Source organism: Anticarsia gemmatalis, chromosome 27 (assembly GCF_050436995.1).
Source record: "Anticarsia gemmatalis isolate Benzon Research Colony breed Stoneville strain chromosome 27, ilAntGemm2 primary, whole genome shotgun sequence".
NCBI classification, from domain to species: Eukaryota; Metazoa; Arthropoda; class Insecta; order Lepidoptera; family Erebidae; genus Anticarsia; species Anticarsia gemmatalis.
Window position 1 is genome coordinate 292,873 of NC_134771.1, and position 23,449 is coordinate 316,321.

At 36.3% G+C, this 23,449-nt stretch overlaps 1 protein-coding gene across 2 annotated transcripts in view; it reads left to right on the forward strand.

Moving 5' to 3' along the window:
- The window catches only part of Gad1 (glutamate decarboxylase), a 38,633-nt gene that overhangs the window by 9,246 nt on the left and 5,938 nt on the right, over positions 1-23,449 (forward strand). For both annotated transcript variants that reach the window (XM_076132234.1, XM_076132235.1), the window contains 8 exons: positions 1,611-1,720; positions 2,218-2,344; positions 14,532-14,729; positions 15,262-15,380; positions 16,052-16,192; positions 16,795-16,905; positions 17,394-17,461; positions 22,328-22,406. In XM_076132234.1, the coding sequence (XP_075988349.1) occupies positions 1,611-1,720; positions 2,218-2,344; positions 14,532-14,729; positions 15,262-15,380; positions 16,052-16,192; positions 16,795-16,905; positions 17,394-17,461; positions 22,328-22,406 (953 nt within the window). The remainder of the gene's footprint in view (positions 1-1,610; positions 1,721-2,217; positions 2,345-14,531; positions 14,730-15,261; positions 15,381-16,051; positions 16,193-16,794; positions 16,906-17,393; positions 17,462-22,327; positions 22,407-23,449) is intronic.

The window sequence follows — 23,449 nt, forward strand, 5'->3', positions numbered from 1 at the left end:
TGGACTCAAGACACACCCTTTCCTCGTTCCTGGAGGATACTTTGCCTTGCCTAAACCGCTAATTTTGCAACAGTTACTACGAAATTAATTTACCACCAAGAAATCAAACCTCAAACAAAGGAACTGAAAAGCCGCTATTTACTTTTCTTTCAAACTAAACCGAAACATTACAGAATGCGTTATTTATTGAAACTTATATATAACCTATGTCATTTTATTCTCGACGACATCATATAATGGCACCAACATCTTTCAATCATCACCCTTATTACAAAACAATAGGGTTGAAATTCAAACAACTTTTTGTGGGTAGTTTTAGTTTTATACGAGAAAGCAACGCCATCTGTGTTCACAATATGAAAAGTTTGTAGTTTGGCGCAAGTTGTGGGATATTGGAAGAAATGTAATGTTATTGGATAAGTTTGAAAGATACAAGTTTTGTATAGAAAACTTATTATTTGTATTACAAGTGTCCTGAAGTTTTGAGTTGGATTATTATTATTGTGTCAAACATAGGTTTCATACGAAAATATTCTGGGATTTTTTGGTTCAATTTGTGTCTTAAAAGAACCTCTACTGGATTATTTTTTTTGAAGTACAAAAAGTCTTAGTAAATTCTTTCCAGTTTTCCACTTTCTTATTGCAACTTATATGCAAAATAAATATAATTAATTAAAAACGTCAGGATATTACTTAATATTACAAAATAACACAAATAATTTCCTTTTTCATCATACATTCAAAGACAATCGTAAAAAAAAACAATAAAAAATAATTTTCACTGACATCCAAAAAAAAACATTTTTCTTCTCCCGTCCCTAATTGTGCCCAATAACACAAACCTCACATTCCTGGACGCCACGTTTGACAGCGGGTGTTTGATATTAAAGCCAGTGACTTTTTAATCAGTGCACAGACTGTACAGGGAGGGTTGCTCACACGTGTGTGTTATGAGTATCGGAGTATTTCGTATTATGTCTTAGATATTAGGGTGGTTGAGGGTAAAAATATTGGAATTTTGTTATAGAGTTTAGAGGTTGTGTTGGTCTAAAAATGGCAAATTTTGGTTTTTGCTATATTTAAGGGCGAAATTAAAAATCAGGGATTATTTTTATATCTACTGTACAAATCGATATTTTTAACGATGTAAATTGTTGTTGGTTAAAAATTGAAATATTTTTTCATTGAATGAAATGTGTTGGTTGAAATATTTTTATATTTACCGTGTGAATAGACTCTGTGTACAAGTACAGCTTTTGTGGGTACAAACAAATAATTTGATTATTTTGTGACAAAATAAGACGTTTATCACAGTTGTAAGAAATATACTTATCTGCGGAGTATAACTAATGAAAATTTTTAATTTTAAAGTGATCAGTCAACATATATTTTCAGTGGCTGATTCCTATAGCTCTTTTCTTGCTAGTATGTGTTACTGTTGCTGGAAAAACAAATCTTAATTCGAAATTGTCTAATTCCTTTTTTACTAAATCGATATATCCGTTTTCACTTAAAAGAAGCGGAAACAAACAAGTATTAGTCGCTAATGGGGGTGAAAATAAGAAAATAAGGTGTTATGTATGTATTACTAAATGTCGTATTTGTCGCAGCGATCCTGCCGTACCGCGAGGACGCTCAAGCGCAGACGCGCGAGTTTCTGGCGCGGGTGGTGGACGTGCTGCTCGACCACGTGCACGCCGTCAACGACCGGAACGAAAAGGTAACTAGTGCCTCTGAAAATAACCTGTAATAAACAAATATACGACCTTTTGAATACAAGAGGTGAAGCGGTATTAGAGCTGATCTTCTAGTTACAATTGTTGGTTATTAACACAACAAAAGTTAAAATATGTCTAGTCGGTTGAGCGCTGGATATTAAACAGAACGATGGTAATGAAGATGATGAAAGAGAGATGATAAATGTATGATAGAAAGACAGCAGATTTTTTTCTGTTTTCTTGTGTGCTGCAACAGCTTTTGGTTTAAAAGAAGAGACGATTTATTTCTACTTGAATTCTTACTATCTTTATGTTAATTTAAACCGAGAGCACTCACCATTTTCCTCATTCCTTTGTTAAAAATATTGTGGCAGTAAAAACTATGTCCCAAATCAGTATCAATTCGATCAATCAAAGTTTCAATTGTCACAACATTTTGTAATCAGAACTCATCACCAAGTGGTTCAGGTCCGTTACTGAAACCTCTCTTTGTCCCTAGATCCTGGAGTTCAAGATGCCAGAAGAGATGCAGAAGATGTTAGACCTGGAGCTGCACGAGGAGCCGCTGCCGCTGAAGCAGCTGCTGGAGGACTGCAAGACCGCGCTCAAGCACCAGGTCAAGACTGGTAAGTGATGCACTGGTTCTTAGGGCCAGATCTTTGTTTGAACATTCTTAAACTTGATTTGACGTAATTGTACAGTTTGGGTGTATCTCTGTATATGATTTGATTATCGTGGCTAGTGGCGCTCGTCAGTCGGTAAATGATCTGCGGGTTAAGCAAACCTTGGCGGGGTCAATCCATAGATGGGTGACCACATAGTGGTATTTAAAAAGGGCGTCTTCGTGCTTCCGAGGGCTCATAAAAAGTAGGTCCCGGTTGTTGTCAATTAAGATAACAGTCGTTAAACCACGTCAAAGGCTTTTCGGGCGGCTTGTACAACTTTGACACTAGGTTGACCCTAACCATACGATAAGAAGAAGAAGATTGTCAAACTTGTCTTCCAGATATGGTATGAAGTAAATTCGGCTGTAAAAAATTTGAACATGCTGCATTTTAGGAAGAAAAAGAAGAGAAAGAGATTTGTGATCTGTTTAAACAGGTTTAGTTCAATACCTAACCTATTGTACCACTGATGAAAGAATTACTCCTTAGTCGACACATTATCATGTTGTTTTCCGTTACCTATTATGAGTACCAGTGAGGGGTCAGGCGCAGGACCGACTGGCTTTACGTGCTCTTCAAAGCACGGAAATCTATAACTTCAACTTCCTGACTCCGGACAAAATCAAATCAATCAAACTCTCGGAAAAAATATTTACAGTAAATCTCAGAAAATACTTTTTGACCCAACCCAGCATTCGAACCCGAGACCTCTTGCGCGGCAGTCGCATACATTACCGACTGCGCCACAGAGGCATGATAATATATGGAACAACGCAAGATATTATGTCATTCTAACTTTCATCATTACATAGTTTCATGACTGAACTTTAAAAAATTCACTAAGGCGCAGGAAAAGCTTCTTTTTTCTTTTCAAAATACAAATAAAATTTCTTTCTCTACAAACGACAAACAATTAAACCATTTAAACGCTTCAACTGCACATAAAAACTCAATGCATATCACTTACTTGGTTTAATCGTGTTCAATAACGACAGCAGCGCCCTCTAGTGGCGGGCGACTGTAACTAATAGGACAACAGCGCCCTCTAGTCGCGGGTAAGTGTAACTAATAGGACAACAGCGACAACCCTCTAGTCGCGGGGAAGTGTAACTAATCGCTGAAGAACGCAATTATATACAACTGCGCGATGTCACGCTCTGCCGAGTGTTAGTAATAGCAAGATAAGGTTGGAGCACACTGACTAAGGGATACTGTCAAATGGCAAATGTCAAAATAGAACAATAAGTAAGATATTTGCGTAGCTGAGAATGGGGTATTAGAATATTAGTTAAATTAGGTACTTTATGTCTAAAATGCTTTTTGTATGAAAATATATGATGTCAGAGGCTAGTATTATTCTTATCATAAATGACTGAGTTTTTTTGATAACCTAGTGTAATTACCTTATTATGATCTGAGTAGATGTCTAAAATTAAAAACCTGTATTGTATAAAAATATAAGATATAATTTCGTCAACTCATATTACTAGATAACGCACGTAGCTATGCTTGCGTGATAACTGCATTAAAAAAAAATGTTATTCTGATATCCAAACTGTAAAGTGTCAAACAAATCCGTTTTAAAGCTAGCTTGGTATAACAAGGCAAATATCTACCAAAGAAATAGAATTTTATAAGCCAATTATTTAAAACAATATCAATAAACAAATCTACATTTCATCATCACAGAAATGTGCAAAAAAATACTACACACAACACGAAAATCCTACCCAATCTCGAATTCCAATGCGTACAAACCCTTATACTAAAGGAACAATCATTCCGATACATTTACGAACATAATTGAATTGTTTACCACAAACGGGGGAGGTCGGGTAACTTCGGCCAACATCGGGTAACTTCGGGTATCTTCGGGTAATGTCGAGAAATAGACGTATTATGTACAGAAGAGTGACTGAGAATATTGGTTTGTTTGATAGAATTTTGTGGTGTTTGAGTTTTGACTGCCTCCGTAGCGCAGTGGTTTAGGTCGCCACGCCGCTACCATTGCGTTGGGAGGTCGTGGGTTCGATTCCCATATAGAATTACTTGTGCGATCCATAAATAGTTGTTTCGGGTCTGCTTGTACTTTGTGTCCGGTGTTTGTTTGTTTATATACCCGCGACACAAGAGCAGTTCTTAGTGCGGGAGTTGTCTTTAAAAGAAGAGAAGTGAAACATCGGCCGCCATCGAGTAATGTCGAGAAATGTCGAGGAGTGTCGGAAATTACCGTATTATGTACAAAAGAGTGGCTTAGAATATTGGTTTGTTTGATAGAATTTTATGGACGGAATAGAATTTTTTTGTTTTTAAGGTTATATTATGTTTGGTTCTTGTATGTGAAAGTACAATACTTTTTGTCAGAGAATGTTTTTAAAAGATGGGTCTCCTTATTTTTCTCAATATTTGTAAAGCTTGCTAAAAAAAGATTTACTGTATTTTAACAACAGTAATTTAACAGGTAGCCAGGCTCTGAATTGCGAACAAACTTTTACGTTATTTGAAAATAAATAGAAATACTTATACTGTTTTAATTTAAATTAAATTAAAAATTAAATAAATTTATTCATGTAGTAGTAACTAGATGAATAATTTAAAAACAGTAAAAGCACTCTTTTGTAGGGTAAGAAAATATAATAAATTACATACATATGATCACACCTTCTTACCATAGGGGAAAAGCTTTCTTATAATTTATCTAATTAGGGTCAGCAGCTTCTAAAATCCTAATTTTCGAATTCTCCATTTCCCTCTTCCCTTTTTAAAACTTCAAATTAGTTGGCAGCCAGTTTAAAATCACCATTAACGTCGAAAACTTTACGTAAATCCGTCGCAGGGCGGCTCAGGGCGGTATAAGGCGGTGTAGGGCGGTGTAGGGCGGCGTAGGGCGGCTGTGCACATTAAAAACAGCTCTGTTGAATCTATAAAGCGGCCCCTCTTGCCCGCATCACTTTTGCACTCAAAGCTAGGGTTGGCACTTGCAAATAAAATCAGTTGCTACGACAAGGGGACTGCTACTACTTGTCTTAGACAAAAATATTGTTTGGTCCGATACAAAAATGTTCATTACATGTGTATTTTAAAATTAAAATCAAATAATTTATTCATTCAGGTTAAATATGGTTACTTCACTTATAATAGTCGTAACAATAACTGAATCTCCACCATAAGCTCGAAAAGTGTAGTCTTCTGGGAACAGCTAGCAAGAATCTCACACTTTAATCAATAGTTTTTTTTTCATGGAATTATATAAGTGATAAAAAAAACCTATCCAAAGAAAACACAAATAACCCATAAATCATTCTTACTCTTTTATGCAAAAACTCTTGACTGAAATTAGACTTTTATTTTTCGATAATTGTATCAATTGTAACATCTTCTCTGCACAGTTGCGTAATATAATTTTCTTTAACTTCACCTCAATAGATTCTACTTTTTTCTACCATGGAAAATCTTTTTTGCATTGATGACGTATATTACTACAATAATATCGACTTACAATGATCAGTGTCAGCCCTACCCTCAAATCTCACGCTCAGCGAAGCACACAACGACGGCTCAGCGCGGCACACTGACGGATGTCTCGTCTGATTGTGAAGTTTGAACCCGGATTGTGCACCTATTGTCTCGTGCACATTACCAATATGCAGTACAAGGGATTACTACACAGTTCACTGCCTCAGTAGTAAAGTGGTAGAAAGGAACGGTTATGAAGAGTTCATGGGTTCAATTCCTGATTCGTACTAAAAGTTATATTACTGTTTTTAGTCCAGAAATGCCTTTTTTTAACTCATTACTGTCCCACTGCAGGGCAAGGGTCTCCTCCCAAACGGGAGCGAGGGCTTAAGCCTTGAGTCTACCACGCTGGCCAAGTGCGGGTTGGGGACTTTGCATGCCCTCAATAAAATGTATTAAACAAATTTTAAGCATGCAAGGTTTCCTTGCGATGTTTTCCTTCACCGTTAGAGCAAATGATCATTATTTCTAATACACACATAACTTGGAAAAATCATAGGTGTGTTGCCTCGGGTTCGAACCTGCAACCACTTGCGTGGGAGGTGCCAACTTAAACCACTCGGCTATCACTGCTTAATGTTTTTTTATAAGAGGTTTGAAAGACAAAGAAAAAGCTGTCGGCCACCTTTGGGTCACAAACGACTAATATATATTGTATTGTAGGTTTGTTTAAAGCTATAGTTAAATTTAGATTTACCAGAGATTGCCTGACCAATAGGAAATGTTATCTCCTGCACCGGCGTTGTGTGAAGCACCTCCACTTTCCACTAGCAAACCAACACAACCACTCAACAATTTACATCTCAAAAAATCTTTTCAAAAACCCCTTAAAAACCATTTTGCCCAATTCCATTACCATACACTTTTAAACCTATAAACTAGGATCGCCATAAAAACGGTGAATGAGGTCTAAGCCCACCATAAGTCCACCATAAGCCGGCAAAAGCCCACCACAGTCTATGGTGATTGAAAGCCGCCTTATACCACTAATAACACGCAAATCGTAGGCTTAAAGGACTTAAGTGGGGTGCACATAAATAAGGACTGTGATGGGATATTCCCAGGAGTGGGGTTAATGGGAAATAATTATGGGTGTTCATGATTTGTTGGGTTATTGGGAAATATGGAGTGGATCTTTTGGGTTGACAGGTTATGAAAGTTTCATTTATTCGAGTTAGGCGGTTTTGGGATTTAATGAAAGTTGATTGTTATACTACTGATGTGTTCTAGTCACGGTCATTTTAGTTCTTTTTAAAAGATATTTAGCCTTAACAAAGACAAAAATAGGTACAGATAGTTGTTAAAAAAGGCGACTTTATGAAACACAAAAAAAGCTAGCTTGCTTTCTCTTCTCATAAGGTACACTCTCCGAGCTAGTGGTAGATTCAGTAATTGTAACGACTATCATAATCCTACTAATATTATAATTATAAATGCGAAAGTTTGTGAGTATGTTTGTTACTCTTTCACGCAAATACTACTGATCCGATTACGATGAAATGTGGTATGTAGGTAGCTGAAGACCCAGAATAACACATAGGCTACTTCTTATCCCGGAGTTTCCGAGGGATCGGGATTACACGGGAAGGGTTTCCACGCGAACGAAGTCGCGGGCGGCTTCTAGTTATCAATATTATTCTTAATTTCGTTTGAGCCTATTTCTGTTACACTACTAGTCAAGGGTCTCCTCCCAAACGAGGGACGGGTTAGGCCTTAAATTAATAAATGATTTAATTTTGATAATATTATAAATTAGTTAAAAAAACAATAACATAACTTTATTAAACACTATTCTCAAAACAATTCCTTAAAAATCCACTCGTCACTTTATCCGCATTTTTGCACACGCTACCCCACTCTGCCTACCCCATTGTTGTCCATATTAACATAGCTTGATAGATCATCCTCTATCCATCGTTATGGATTGATTTTATGGGCAAGAGTGGGGATTTACTCAGGATTTACCATGAGGGGTGGAGGTGCTCAAAGTTTTGAAGGTTTTGTGTGCAAATATTTGTATATTAGGAGTTATTTTAGAAAATATGGTAAAGTATTCGAATAATCGTAAGCTTTAGCGTGATTGGTTAAGAATTAAATGTGTGGTTTTGTTGAAATAGGGGATTTTTTATGACTATGAAATCATTGCATTGTGTTTTGAAAAATCTAAAAAAATAGTTTTTCAGAATTTTTCAATAAATATAAATTAGTACGGTTCATCGAAAATAAATTTTTGAAGTGAAACTTAGTTACTTATTTATTCATTTCTATAAAATGATTTATAAAAATTACTTTGAATTAAATTTACAATATATACGCTCACTTACATAGCTCCGTTTGAAGGTATAAAAACCTAATTCTAAAAGCCCATATTTCATAAAGAATAAGGTAATCTAATTTTTATTTTAACACACAGTTATTGCCCAAACAACACGGCACAATTTTGCATACTTCAGGCTATCTGTACTAATATTATAAAGCTGAAGAGTTTGTTTGTTTGATCGCGCTAATGTCAGAAACTACTGGCCCGATTTGAAAAATTCTTTCAGTGTTAGATAGCCCATTTATTGAGGAAGGCTATAGGCTATATATATCATCACGCTACGACCGGTAAGAGCAGAGTAACAGTAAAAAATGTTACAAAAACGGGGAAAATTATGATCCATTCTCTCTTATGTGACGCAAGCGAAGTTGCGCGGGTCAGCTAGTAGAAAATAAAAACATGAAAGTTTGAGAGCCTCTGTCTGTGGAACAACGTGCGGCGAGTTGGTTTTTCATTAATTTGTATAGGGATGAAAGTTTTAGATAACTCGGGGTTGAATGCCGCTATTGTTGTGAGAATATCTGAATAACTGTACGAGAGGAGAATCCAGACAGTCAGGTGCAGGGTTTTTGTTTGTTTGTTAAAAGTTGAGTTGTAAATGATTTGTTTTTTTCACTTTTTAATAATGATAATCTTTATTGTCACTGAACTTCTCTTAAACGACTGGACCGATTTTGATGAAATTTTTTGTGTGTGTTCAAGGGGATCTGAGAATGATTTAGATTCACAATTTTGTCTGCTGGACAATGTTTTTTTGACGTGTAGACAGGACAACGTCTGCCGGGTCCGCTAGTAATAATGTAAACCATTAATGTCCCACTGCTGGACAAGGGTCTCCTCCCGTAATGAGGGAGCGGTTAGGCCTTGAGTCCACCACGCTGATCAAGTGCGGGTTGGGGAATGGGGTTTACTAAACATTTTTTTTATTATTTTTGTTTAGTCAGTCTTATTTGAATATTAATTATGTATTGATTTGTTGTTTGGTCCTTCTTGTGCTGTTATATAATGTGTGTTATTTTATGAATTTAACGTAAAGTTTAAGTTATGGTTAGCTCTAAAATATTGCTCTACAACTGTTTTGTTCGTAACATCCTCGAATACTGCTCCGTAGTTTGGCGTCCACATTACGCTACCCATATGCTCAGAATAGAACGTATCCAAAAACGCTTTTTAAATCACCTATCTTATTCTGCCGGTATTGCAAGACTTACTCCTAGTTACACTGAGCGACTACAATTTTTTCATATTAAATCACTCGATACACGCAGAGATTCAATAGACCTATTGTTCCTTTATAAACTTTTAAACAATTTTTTTGACTGTCCGCAACTAATAGAAAAAATTAAATTTAATGTCCCCTATAGATATCCACGTAGTCCTATTAATTTATTACATCCTCCTTCACGTAAAACTGTTCTCGGCTACAACTCTCCCATACCAAGAATTAGTAGACTGTATAATAATTCCACTAACAAAATTGATCTGTTTGGTAACACCCTCAAAAATTTCAAGAACCAAGTTCACAGCAGACTCGATTAAGACTCGATTATGACAAACATTCGATTTGAATTAGATTTTAACAATTGGGTCACTTTATATCTAATATAAAATTTTTATCGATAGTACTGGATCATTGATAGTTTGTAATCTGTCTTCTATGCATAGGTTGTGTTTGCCGATTAATATTGTACACATATATCCTATTTTTCCTGTGTATGTTTACCTATGTAAGAAAAGTGTAACAATTGTAGGCGAACCATAAATAAATAAATAAATAAATCCGAGACCCGAGTATGAAGCTACAATGTCAATGATAACATATTTTGCTCACATAAATATGAACAATTTGGATGAAAAAAAAAATCAAAATATATATTATTTTTCTATTCACATTCTGTAGGTACTAGATGTTCTACGAATTTTCATACTCACAGTTTGATATTCATCAAAAATATCCAAACACAATTCCACCAAAAGCCAAAAGCTCTCTTTAATTCATATGCACCACGTCCCACCACGAACAATACGTCATAATTGCGGTGCAAACCGGCTCGCGGCCGGTACAAACCAGATTATACCGGATACGCGCCACTGAATACCATCATCAGTGGCCGCGTGGCGTCTATTCAATGGAGGACGTGTCCTGGGTGCTTGTGGAGACCATGTTATTGAATTATATTTGTATGGGAATGTACGTGGTTATAATGTTTGTTTGAAATGTCATAGTGAGGTTGTTATTTCAGTTGTTTAACGAGATATTTTGAATGACTACGTCCCAAGAAATTCTAAGAGCAAACAATCGCGTTTAAGATTTTTCCCCATGCCATCAGAAATCTACTCGCTTGCTTTTAAATTTCGGATCTTCAACTAGTTCGCTCAAAACCGGTTTAGCTTATTCACCTTAAAAGCGTAAGAGACGTAAACAAACAGTTTATAGTATTAAGAACTAGTTACTCGCATTCTAGTTAAAGTGATGGATAAGTAAAATAAGCCATCCAATATGTTTGGGATATCACGTCGTTGACGGACTCCTAGTTGTTGACGTGTTGTGTTGTTGTAGGTGTTCCGGAAATAATGCACTTCACAGTTATGAGTTTAAAGTTTATTTCTAAAATTCCTATCTACGGCTATGTTCAGGTGTCTGAGTCGCACTTTACGTAATTATGTTATTGTTGACACTACACATTAGCGCGTCGCGGAGGTTTCGTTACGACTAAATTATAATAATTGTTTAATTGCGTAAGCGTTAGTATAAATGTGCTGTACGAGCAATATTGGCTCGTACACAATAAATGAAGTAACAACAAACATATGTCAAAATTCCACCTGATAAGTTAGTCGAGGCTTATACAAAACTAGAGAAACAAGGCATTAAAATAGATTATTGGAACAGTACAATGCACGAAAATAAATAATAATTTTGGCTGTATTACAAGATGCATATTAAATACTTGCTGACCCGCGTAACTTCGCCTGCGTCACATAAGAGAGAATGGATAAAAAATTTCCCCGTTTTTTTTAACATTTCTTACTGGTACTCTGCTCCTATTGGTCGTAGCGTGATGATATCTATTCAATAGCGTTTTTTTATATGAGTTTTGACACTATTGGATAGATAAACTACCGCTAAATGTACCTCAGAAATTGGGGGTAAATCTTGCTTGCCTGTTAAAACTACTGCTCTGAAGCTGGCTATTATTTTCCCCGCTGTTTCTCCACTAATCTCGGCATTCCGCCACTACAATGGCGGCCCCTAAGTAAAGATTAAACAAGTATTAAACGCACCTGACTTGCAGCGACCCCATCTGTTGTTGCATGAAGGATTAATACGCAATTATATCTGACGGCTCGCTATTACTGCTGTTGGGATTTAAATTTGGCTTTAAAAATGTTTTATAGCTAAAAATTTTGGACTTATTTGAACGTGATATTATTGTTCTGTAAGAAAATAATATCGTTAGTCTCTGCTTACCGTCTTTGCGTACCGTTAACGATTTTAAACTGTCGGGACTTGTACACATAATATTATAATGTAACGGGTCTTAATCGCGATTGAAAATTAAAGGTTAGAATACCTTATATGTTCACCCGACGTTTCGATCGCACGTTTCGACACGTTTCGACCGTGGTCACGAGCTGAACTCGTGACCACGGTCGTTGTAATGCGATCGAAACGTCGGGTGAACATATAAGGTATTCTAACCTTTAATTTTCAATCGCGATTAAGACCCGTTATATATAATATTATTTGCGTACCGTATAGGAAAAAGGCGTGATTTTATGTTTGTTTGTACATAAAATAAAATCCAATTTACACAATTCTGCCAAAATAATATTGTGATTAAATATCTACTTTGATGACTGTCCTTATTATACATGATGTTTGTAGCCTAGCACAGATGGTAGATCCACTGAGAACAGTTGATTTATAAACTCCAAACACAACCTTATTCGCCAATTGAAATAGCATTAAAAAAAGGAGAAAAGAAAAAACAAATAAAACATCAACATTATTTGAAAGATTTTTTTTTAAATCACAATTAATGTCAAAATACAATAACAGTCTAAATCTTGTCCAAAACAATGAAAACTCAACCAAATCGTCTTCTTACAAACGCAAAAGTTATCCACCTAAAAACACCAACTAATTTAAATAATCTATTTGAAAACAATCTGGTTCCCTCTGTTTGTGCAACATCTGCGGGCGCCGGCGGCCGGTGATAAACACTCGCTTGGGACTTCGCCCCTAAGCCCTACGCAGCCCTACGCAGCCCTGCGCCCTCGGAGCCCTACTTTATCAATTGACACTCGCACTGACGGAATTTATTATACGGATTTAGTGGCTGATTGAAAATGAACACAGATAGTTGGTCTTTTGAGAAGAAAAGACTTGTTTTGTATAACTTTAATGGTCAGTTTTAGGTTGACTTAAGTATTGGTTACTTGAATTATGATTTATGAAACTCCTCCTTTATGAAGTCCGTTAATAAATAAAAAGATGCAACTCAAAAATTTTTGTAAGTATATAAAAATTTAGACAAAAATTGAAACAGCTAAGTTGGTTAAAAACAAAAGAAGAACGCAATTTTTTAACTTTTACGTTAAACAAATATTAGTAATTGTAAAGAAAAAAATTAGCCTTAAATATTATTTTTATTAAGATAACTTCTATTTGTCACGTTCCTTTATAAGACTACTTGCCTATACTTGTTCTTTATCAAAATCCCATTTCGAATTTCACCGTATTTAAATCTTATACAACTGTGTGAAAGCTCGAAAGTGCACATAAAACTGCAAATTACTTAGTTAATAGAATATACAATATATGGCAAAAATACATTACTTAACAGACAGAATTTCTCCCAATAAATAACTCGTATATTTATCAAAACCTATTTCCCAGTCTATAACCAATTTACAATCTTTATCAAAACTCCCTTCCCGCGGGAATATCTGTCATTTATATTTTTTATCTGTGGCCCTCAAAAAAATGTATTAGTGATAAAGTGCGGCTGCAAAGAGGTTTGTTATCTGTGCCTTTTATGTGTACTGTCATAAGCATGGTGTTTATCTTGTGGGGTAGGCAGAATAATGGGATTTAAGTGGTGTTTTGGTAGTGTTAAAATGTTGAGGGTCTTGAGTGTTAGGTTTGATTTTCGGTTGAGGCGGAGTCGTATTTTTGAGATTTTATTTGACTTTGATGTATACAAAAATATGCTGTTGTAGGACAGGCAATAAAATGCGGGTCTTTGCCAAGCTATGGGATAAAAAAGGCTGATTAAGTTTCACAAAAATCGTAGTACTTTTATAACTTACATAGAAAAATCACACATTTTAATGATTTCGTAAACCTAAGGATATCTAATAACCAATGATAAGTTTGAGTCCGAGTATTGAACCTCGGACTTCTTACTTAGTAACCGCTCCATTACCCACTTGGCTTGGCAAAGCAAAAAAAAAACAATATATTTTTATGATACCGTCAAACCCTGTGATAACAAAACAATCTATACTATAAAAGCCTTAACCGCCTATATCCGGTGGACAGCCGGATGTTATCGCCCAGTTAACTGATCCGTGATATTACATCCGGGTATGATTTTAACCGGTAAATCAAGCCTGAATTACATTTTATTTTTGTTCACGACACTTGTTCGAAAGAAATAAAAAGATATGTGTTAAACTATACCTATTGGAAGAAAGGTTAAAGTGATTATAGAGTAGTTTTTTAATATAAACAAGGGTTTTTGCTTGTAATTTCAATATATTTTAGAATAAAATCACAACATTTCTATGTCTTCTGCATACTTATGCATAATGATAAGAGTATGTTAAACGCAAAAGTCCTTGTTTTACGCTTTAATGGTTAAATCTCTCAACTAATTTCAATGCAATTTAGCAGAGATATATAAAAGGATCCATGGATACGCCTAGCCTCTTGTTTACACAAATCAAACGATTGCATGGTTTAATGCAACATTCACTAATTTTGCCAAATTATAATATGATATGATAAAATCCAATAAACTATATTTAATAAAAAAATATCACTATATTTTACTGAATGAATAAATTAAACCCATTAATGTTCAACTGCTGGGCAAGGGTCTCCTCCCGTAATGAGGGAGGTTTTAGGGCTTGAGTCCACCACGCTGGCCAAGTGCAGGTTGGAGACTTTACTATTCGATAAAAATCAAATTACAACAAATTTAGGAAGAAAAATCTAGAATCCTGTATCCCCTTCTTAGCTTTCCAAACCCATTATTAAAGTTTTACCAATCTTCCAGCACTTACTCCCCCCTTCTCCCTCAGGTCACCCCCACTTCTTCAACCAGCTGTCCTGCGGTCTGGACATCATCTCGCTGGCCGGGGAGTGGCTGACGGCGGCCGCCAACACCAACATGTTCACGTACGAGATCGCGCCCGTCTTCATCCTCATGGAGAACGTCGTGCTGGAGAAGATGAGGAGCATGATCGGATGGAAGACTGGAGACTCTATCCTCGCTCCTGGTGAGAAGGAATTTTGAACTCTACAGAGATGTAATAGGGCATATTTTGGCTTAGAAAAGGTTATTTTGATATGATCTTTTAAAAATACTGTGCTAACTCCTGGTTATCAGGAATTATAGTCTAGCAAAAGAAGTATGGTAGATCGATTTCAATCGTGATGCAATTGTTATTGTCTCCACGCTGCTATGACTACAGTGCACAAAGAATAAAGGGTTCAGCAACAAACGAATGGTGATTACTCAATGCTAACACAATGTCCATATTTAGCACAGAAGTTGTCTATTATAAAATCAGGGTGACTTTTTAGTGCATGAGAACTCCAGAAAATTAACACGTATTGGATCTAACCTTTCTCGTCTACCTTTAAGAATAAACAGCGTAAAGTGCACATACTTATAAACCTCCCGCGCGGTCGTCGACTGGTTAATAGTAAAAGGTGCTCAGCAGTTAATTGTTCGACAGCCGACCTCACTTTTGTCTTTCTTATTGCAACATACGAGGCACCGTGGTTTATCCTGGTTATTTCCACCAGGTGGGTCGGTATCCAACCTGTACGCGTTCCTGGCGGCTCGCCACCACAAGTTCCCGCAGTACAAGGAGAAGGGCCTCTCCAGCATCGGAGGACACCTCATCATGTTCACCTCTGATCAGGTGAGAAACTGACACCATTATACAGCTAAATAAGACTGACTAACTCGGTTTCTGTGGTACATTTAGCGGTAGTTTATCTTTTCAATAGCATTTTTTTGTATGAGTTTTAACTAAACTACCGCTAAATGTACCTCAGAAACCGGAGGTCATTCGAGAAAACAAAAACAACCATAGAGCTTTTAGTTATGTTTTCGTATTTTCATGAATTTAAACAGTCGCGTACATTGATCGGTAAACGATCACTGAGTTAAGCAACCTTTAAAGTGGACATTACATAGATGGATCGACACACAGTCGTATTTGAGCGGCGTGTTGCTTCGTAAAGCAAGTAATACGAAATTATCAACACGATTTTAAAAGTTTCAAACTACTGTTATCTCTTTTTCCAAACAGTGCTATATATATAAATATAATTATCTATCATAATCATTGTAATTAAATCTATAGTATTTCACTGTTGAATACGGGTTTCTTCACAATATGGGAGGTGGCTATATGCGGGATGGAAACCTTATATTAATTAAAAATATAAACGATGTTTTCTTTCACCTTTAAACCGAATACCAATTATTTCTAACACACACATACTTTGAACAAGTCATTTATGTGTTGCTTATATATTAAACCTTCGAATACTTATGCTCATACATCAACACTCTTTATTCTCTCAGTGCCACTACTCAGTGAAGTCGTGCGCGTCTGTCTGCGGGCTGGGCACCGACTACTGCATCTCCGTGTCGTCTGATGAGCACGGGCGCATGATACCCTCCGAGCTCGAGCGCCTCGTCAAGTACCATAAGGACAGGGGCAATGTGAGTAGACCAATCTTTAAACTGCTTGTTAAATGCAAACCTTGCTATAATAATTATCATGTGCTAAAGTATTCCTGGGGAGGTCAAAAATATGTGCAAGAGAAAGTAAATGTGGTGGATGTAAACTTCATCTTCTAAATAGTATCTGGTGCCACAATATGACTGTGTTTTTTTATATTAGCTGTTATTTTTTCGTGAATTTTGTTACTGTGAAATTATAAAATAATAAATTTAACCCATTTACGTCCTCTGCCTACTGGGCAAGAGTCTCCTCCCGTAATAAGGACGGGTTTGGTCTTGAGTCCACCACGCTGGCCAAGTGCAGGTTAGGGAACTGTAATATAAAATAGTTCCAATTAATATAAATGCCACATTGCAAAATAAAATTTGTGTGATCATTGTAAAAATTCTGTACAAAAATTGAGAAAATATGGCTGGCAATAATTACAGTTTTTATTTATTTTAATAACGAAGGTAAATAGAGTGTCCATAATTACCTACGAACTAAATAAGAGATGTTCTTCCTGATAAGTGTGCCCTTATATTTTTTTGTCAGATATTATTTTCTTTTTCACAGTTTATAAGCATGATGTTGTTCTCAGGTGCCATTCTTCGTGAACGCGACGTCAGGCACCACGGTGCTGGGCGCGTTCGACCCGCTCATGGACATCGCAGACATCTGCCAGAAATATGACATGTGGATGCATGTTGATGTAAGTTAATACACATTACTGACCCACTGCTGGGCAAGGGTCTCTCTGTAATTAGACTTTGGAATAATCTCGTTCAATGGGAGTGATACCTTAGGTCCACTGCACTGATTAAGGGCTTAAAATTGGCGTTCTTTGAACTCTTTCCACGATAAGAGGAGGGCTCAATTTTGAGTATACCACGCAGACCAAGTGGGCGCACTTTACATTCCATAAAAAAATAGTGTTAAAGAATATGGAGACAAGGTTTTCTATAGCTGTTTTCACGCTAGTTAAATGCAAGAACTTTGCCTTTTTTCGAGAACTGTGTTAAACTATTATCTCTCTTACACGGTTTCATCACGACGTTTTCTTTCATCGTTACAAGAGTTGTTGTATTAGGTATCAAATTGGTGTCTTAGTTTTGAACCCTCAATCACTTGTGCGTGTGGTAAATACTTATACCACTCGGCTATCACTGCTTAATTTTTCACTATATTTTTTTGGTACAGGCTGCCTGGGGCGGTGGCCTGCTGTTCTCCAAGAAATACCGCCACCCTCGTCTCACTGGCATTGAGAGGTAAGTCCAACATCAAATACGTTTCTTTGTTTTCATACTAAAGCTAATGAGATATCATAGAATGTCTTTTCTAAGTCAAATATTCTTTATTTCATAAACTTTTACATAAAATTTCAAACTTTTACATTTCATAACAAGTATTTGAAATCGCTATAGTATATTTAATCTTCCACCGTTTCAGAAAACTGTTGCACGTGTAAATAGGCTTTCAAACGTTTCGAAACAAAGACCAATGCTACTTACCGAAATGTCAAGAAAATCAATTAAAAACAAGTGCAAGTTTTGCTATGTTATCTATAAAAAACTCAGAAAAAAAACAGTAACTTTCAACTACCACGCTATCTCGGGTCATGAACTTATCTTGTGACAGAAAGACAGCTAAGTCTTAGTAATAAGGCCCCGTTTTACTCTTTGAGTATGAAGCTCTTATAAAAAGACTTTTTTCTCAAGTTGAGTTAAAAACTTAATGATTTATACTACCATATACAGTAATTGGACTGCATATTTTTATCTTTTTGTTGAGAAATTTAACCCATTAATGTCCCACTGCTGGGCAAGTGTCGCCTCCCGTAATGAGGGAGGGGTTAGGCCTCGAGTCCTACACGCTGGCCAAATGCGGGTTGAGGACGATTTTTTGTAAAATTTTGGCAAAGCTTTTTAAATCTTTCCTATACAGTCTATCCCATGTCAATTAATTACATTCCCATGTAGTGAGGGATATAGAACAAGTGCGATGTTAATCCGGACACCATTAGCGTCTATCAATCATGCCTGTTCCGTGTTAAATGCTTGATACTAAGCCGGTGTAGGGGTGGGAACCAGATAGTATCGATATTGAGGAAAATGCTGATGTATGTGTTATAGTTTGTGAAATGATTTAAAAGACTAATATATCAATAATGGTAACTGTTTACAATCAGGTAAAATCTATACTAATATTATGAAGAGGAAATATTAGTGTGTGAGTATGTTTGTAACTCTTTCACGCAAAAACTACTCAACGGATTTTCATGAAATTAAGTACACAGGTAGTTTGTAACCTTGATTGAAACATATACTAATTACCACGCTAAATACTCACTCTGGCAAGTATTGAATATAAATTGCCTGAGTGATCCCGAGCCCTGGCGTAGTAGTTAGTAGTTATTACTGGTCTGTAAGATAACAACATTCAGCAAATCCTTTAAATTGTAATTATTACATTAGACGTTATTTACGCATCAAATAACATGCTGCAGAGGTGAAGGATATTACTATCTTTAAGTTTATAGCATTGGCTTGAAATATCATAAATAAAAGCATTATTTATATGCTAAACAACAGACTAACCCAAAAAAATCTTACCTACTAAATGACTTGGGGAAGAACCAAATTACAGTTGTTAATAATCTCCAAAAAGTCAATATCGAATATTGCCCATCACTAGAAGCTTTGTACATCGGCAGGCTAAAGTTTGATGCGGGGGTGAGTGCGGGGCGGGGGGTGAGTCAAGCTAAATGTGGCAGACGCGTCCGGTGGTGCGTGCGACATATGATGTAGGGTTGCCAACTGAGAGTATTTGTGTTTGGTGCAGATAGATTTATTCGTTATTGAGTAAATTTGCGACAAAATAAGTATAAAAGAAACAAAAAATGTTTTTTTCATTGTTGAGTCAAACGGGCTAAAAATATAAAAGATGAAAATAATTATTCAATTGTTAGCTCAGCTAGCAGTGCAATTGATTTGATTTTAGACTTATTGATAAAAACTCTTTTTGTAGATCACAAAAATCAAACAAATCAATAACATTGACAGCATTACATAAAGACAATTTTTAAGTATGACATTTTTTTCACTCTACGACTGAATTAATTTCTCCGTGTGCCAACCCTACCTCAAACATCAAGGATTACTTCGTAGCAGGTCTACGTCGTAGCAGGCCGTAGTTCCCACGTGTGCTTCGAGGCCGGGGTAAACGTTCAATCTGCAAGGATCAACGTCTTCATTCCATTTGATCGGGAGCTATGGAGTTCGGTTCCCGGAGATGAAAAGGAATTTTTGTTTTCCTTATACATAATTATTGATTTATTTTTATTATAGTTTGGGAATTTGCTTATGTGTAAAAGATCGTCATATTGTTATTATTTCCCATGGGAAATAACATGACATATTATCAATGATTTTTGTTATTAATTTAATTTAATATATGCTATCTGAATAGCTGCACTAGTTTTGATAAAATTGAGCAGAATGATAGCTTAAGTTCCGATGACAAAAAACGCAGGCTGCAAGCGTAATCTGTACTTAAACCTAGAAAATATCAACATTTTTACACCATCGAAATATGACACAAGAAACACACAATTTATACAACAGCATTAAAACCAACTTTATCAATTACTGTCTATAAAAACAAACGGATAACTATCCATCCAATTCTAAACCTCAACATAAATCCACAACACAATCAATCTTTCTAAAAGAACAAAATAAAAAGTCCCTTGCAAATAATTTGCACCCCACGCGGCGCTATTAAAGCTCTCTTAAGATTAATTAAAACTCCCTCATCCCTTGCGTAGGGGTGAGTTGTTGTAAAAAATATAAGTGTTACTTACGCGGGTGTATCGGGTGTGTGTTATACTGCCGGCTGGCTGTTACACTGTTGTGTAATACGCGCACTAATAATACAATAATACTGTAACTCAAAATACAACTTTCATCAGAATCTTTCGTAGATTCTGATGAAAGTTGTATTTAAAGTAATTTGTATATAACTCCCTATGCGTACAAAAAACTAAATACTATTTGCGTTTTACAAATGAAATAGAGGACATCATTTTGTTACAAATATGATGAATGATAAACAAGTGTGATATGGTTATAGTGTTGTTGTGGCATCTCGTCGTTGACACATCGTGGTAGAATCCTCTACGTCGTAGACACTTCTTGGTAGAATCCTCTACGTCGTAGACACTTCATGCTAGAATCCTCTACGTCGTAGACACTTCATGCTAGAATTTACTACGTCGTAGACACTTCTTGGTAGAATCCTCTACGTCGTAGACACTTCTTGGTAGAATCCTCTACGTCGTAGACACTTCATGCTAGAATCCTCTACGTCGTAGACACTTCATAGTGGAATCCTCTACGTCGTAGGCACTTCTTGGTAGAATCCTCTACGTCGTAGACACTTCATGGTAGAATTCTCTACGCCGTAGCCACTTCTTGGTAGAATTCTCTACGCCGTAGCCACTTCTTGGTAGAATCCTCCACGTCGTAGACACTTCATGGTAGAATCCTCTACGTCGTAGACACTACATGGTAGAATCCTCTACGTCGTAGGCACTTCTTGGTAGAATCCTCTACGTCGTAGACACTTCATGGTAGAATCCTCTACGCCGTAGCCACTTCTTGGTAGAATTCTCTACGCCGTAGCCACTTCTTGGTAGAATCCTCCACGTCGTAGACACTTCATGGTAGAATTCTCTACGGCGTAGACACTTTTTGGTAGGATCCTCTACGTCGTAGACATTTCATGGTAGAATTCTCTAATCGTAGACACTTCATGGTAGAATTCTCTACGTCGTAGACACTTCTTGGTAGAATTCTCTATGTCGTAGACACTTCGTGGTACAATCGGCACATACATCTATTGTATCTATATTTGTTGAGTGTTACTCGTCGGTGTGAGTGCGGTGGTACATCAGCTGTGAACAACGACAGCGGATTACTGCGACACTGAGTCAACATGAGATACACACTGTATGAGATTGTACTCACTGTTCAATTGTACACTTTACTGAAGATTATTTATTTGAAACGTATGGTCTATAAAACTGCTTCTTTCAATATCAATATTTAGTTGTTAGGCTGCATTTCTAGCTGGGTCGGTGGTGTGTCCGACTGCTGATCATGAGGACTCGGATTTGATTCCCAGGTCGGGCAAATTTTATAGATCTTTTCTGATTTATATTAAAATATTACTCACTAGGAGTCCGGAATTTGAGTTTCATAATCATCATCAGAACGTTTGGTTAGTGGTCAACCTAGTACCAAAGTTGCTCAAGCCGCCCGAAGGCCTTCGATTTAACGACTTAACGACTGTTACTGTTGTTTGACAACAACCGGGAAATAAAGGTGTATTTCTTTCTTCTCTGCCTTCACCTTCGGGTACAATAGGCATAATATTATGTTTGTCTATCAAAACAATAGTTTTTATACCATATTAAAAGCTTCTAACCCGATCAACTTTTGACACAAGACTGACCACTAACGCTAAGAGACAACCCAAAATTACCATTTTCCGTGACATATCAGCCCCTAAGCTATTATTTACACTTCACCCCTATAAGTGTAAATCAATTTCCCACAACAAATAGAAGGGGTAGCATGCTAAGGGATGCAACGCGATGCAGAGGGGTGCTGATCTACAATTGATTAGTGAATTATGTAAATGAGGGCAATGTCACCCCTATGTCAAAAATCAACATTGAATTTTGCAAACAATTTGCTGCAGGGGATGATTTTTGGTGCGAGATTAGTTTTAATTTGTATTAAAACAATTTTAATTTCGAGGTTTAAATTAATAATCAGTTTCATTCTAAAATAAGTCGTAGAGGTAGAGCGTCGTAGCAGATATTCTATCGACTACGACGTAGCACATCGTAGCAGATACCACTATATTATTTGTAAATCCTTTATTTGTATGCATAAAAATATATTACATTTTTCTATAAAATGATATTCGCCAAATTTTACCTGCCTGAGTTATGGTGACCGCTAGGCTGCCCACTGCCGAGCAAAGGTCTCTCGTTTTGCAGTCAAAATCCAGTATGTGTATGTATGTACAATAATAATGTGATATCATAACACTATGTTTGTCTCCAGGGCCGACTCGGTGACATGGAACCCTCACAAGCTGATGGGCACCCTGCTGCAGTGCTCCACCGTGCACTTCAAGTATGAGGTAAGTCCACTGTTGGGCAAACGTTTCTAACTAATCACTACTCACTATTTAGCTTGCGATATTTCTACTGAATCTGTGGCGCGGTCGGTAGTGTATGCGACTGCCGTGCAAGAGGTCTCGGGTTCGAATCCTGGGTCGGGCCAAAAAGTATTTTTGGTCTTTGTCTAAACCTGTGGGATATTATAATAAGTATGTAAAAAAAACTATCTTCATTACATTTCTTATTTTTTATTCACTGTGATACTCATGACAGAATTACTTGAAAATATTATATTGTTATCATAAATATTATTTTGATCTTATTATAATTCAGCTTAAAATTTAACGCTGAATTGTAATTTATCACTAAGAGAATTAACATTACATGTATATTATCTGCTAAACTCTTACTTTGAATAGTACTTACATAATAACCCATATGACAAGATGTATCGATGTAAATGAAGCAAAATAATTTTTGTAAAGATTGTTACAAGTGAAGCTCTTTAATAACCTAACCCTATGGGGCAGAGGGAATATTTTATGTAGAAACAAAATGTCTATGTTTGTAATAACTAAAAACATTTACTAAAATATTTTTCCTTTGGAAACATTTTTGCGAACAATATTACAAAACGCAAACTCCTAAACGTTTCACAAAAACAAAGTATTTCAAACTTTATCCTTTATACAATACGGTATATTTTCCCTTGGGGTTTCTATAAGGGTTGTCCACAATTGGCAACATATGTTTGCAAGTGTCGGGGGAGGAATTTTAATTAAATGTACCGCGTTCCAACAGTTGCCTCTAGAGGTGGGATGGGTTTATAGAGAGAAAGGGATTTCTCGATAAAGTTTGTGATATTTATCTATATAAGTATGTATTTAGAAGTATATAAGTATGCTTTTCAGTTATTTGGTTAGAGTACAAGCTCTGCTTAGTTCGAAATCAAATGACCACGTGTGAGTTGTCCAATAATATTAATTATTTATCTCTTGGGTGAAAACAATTACTTTTCCTATTCAATTCTTGCAGCTAATTAGCTAACATTATTTTATTTTTT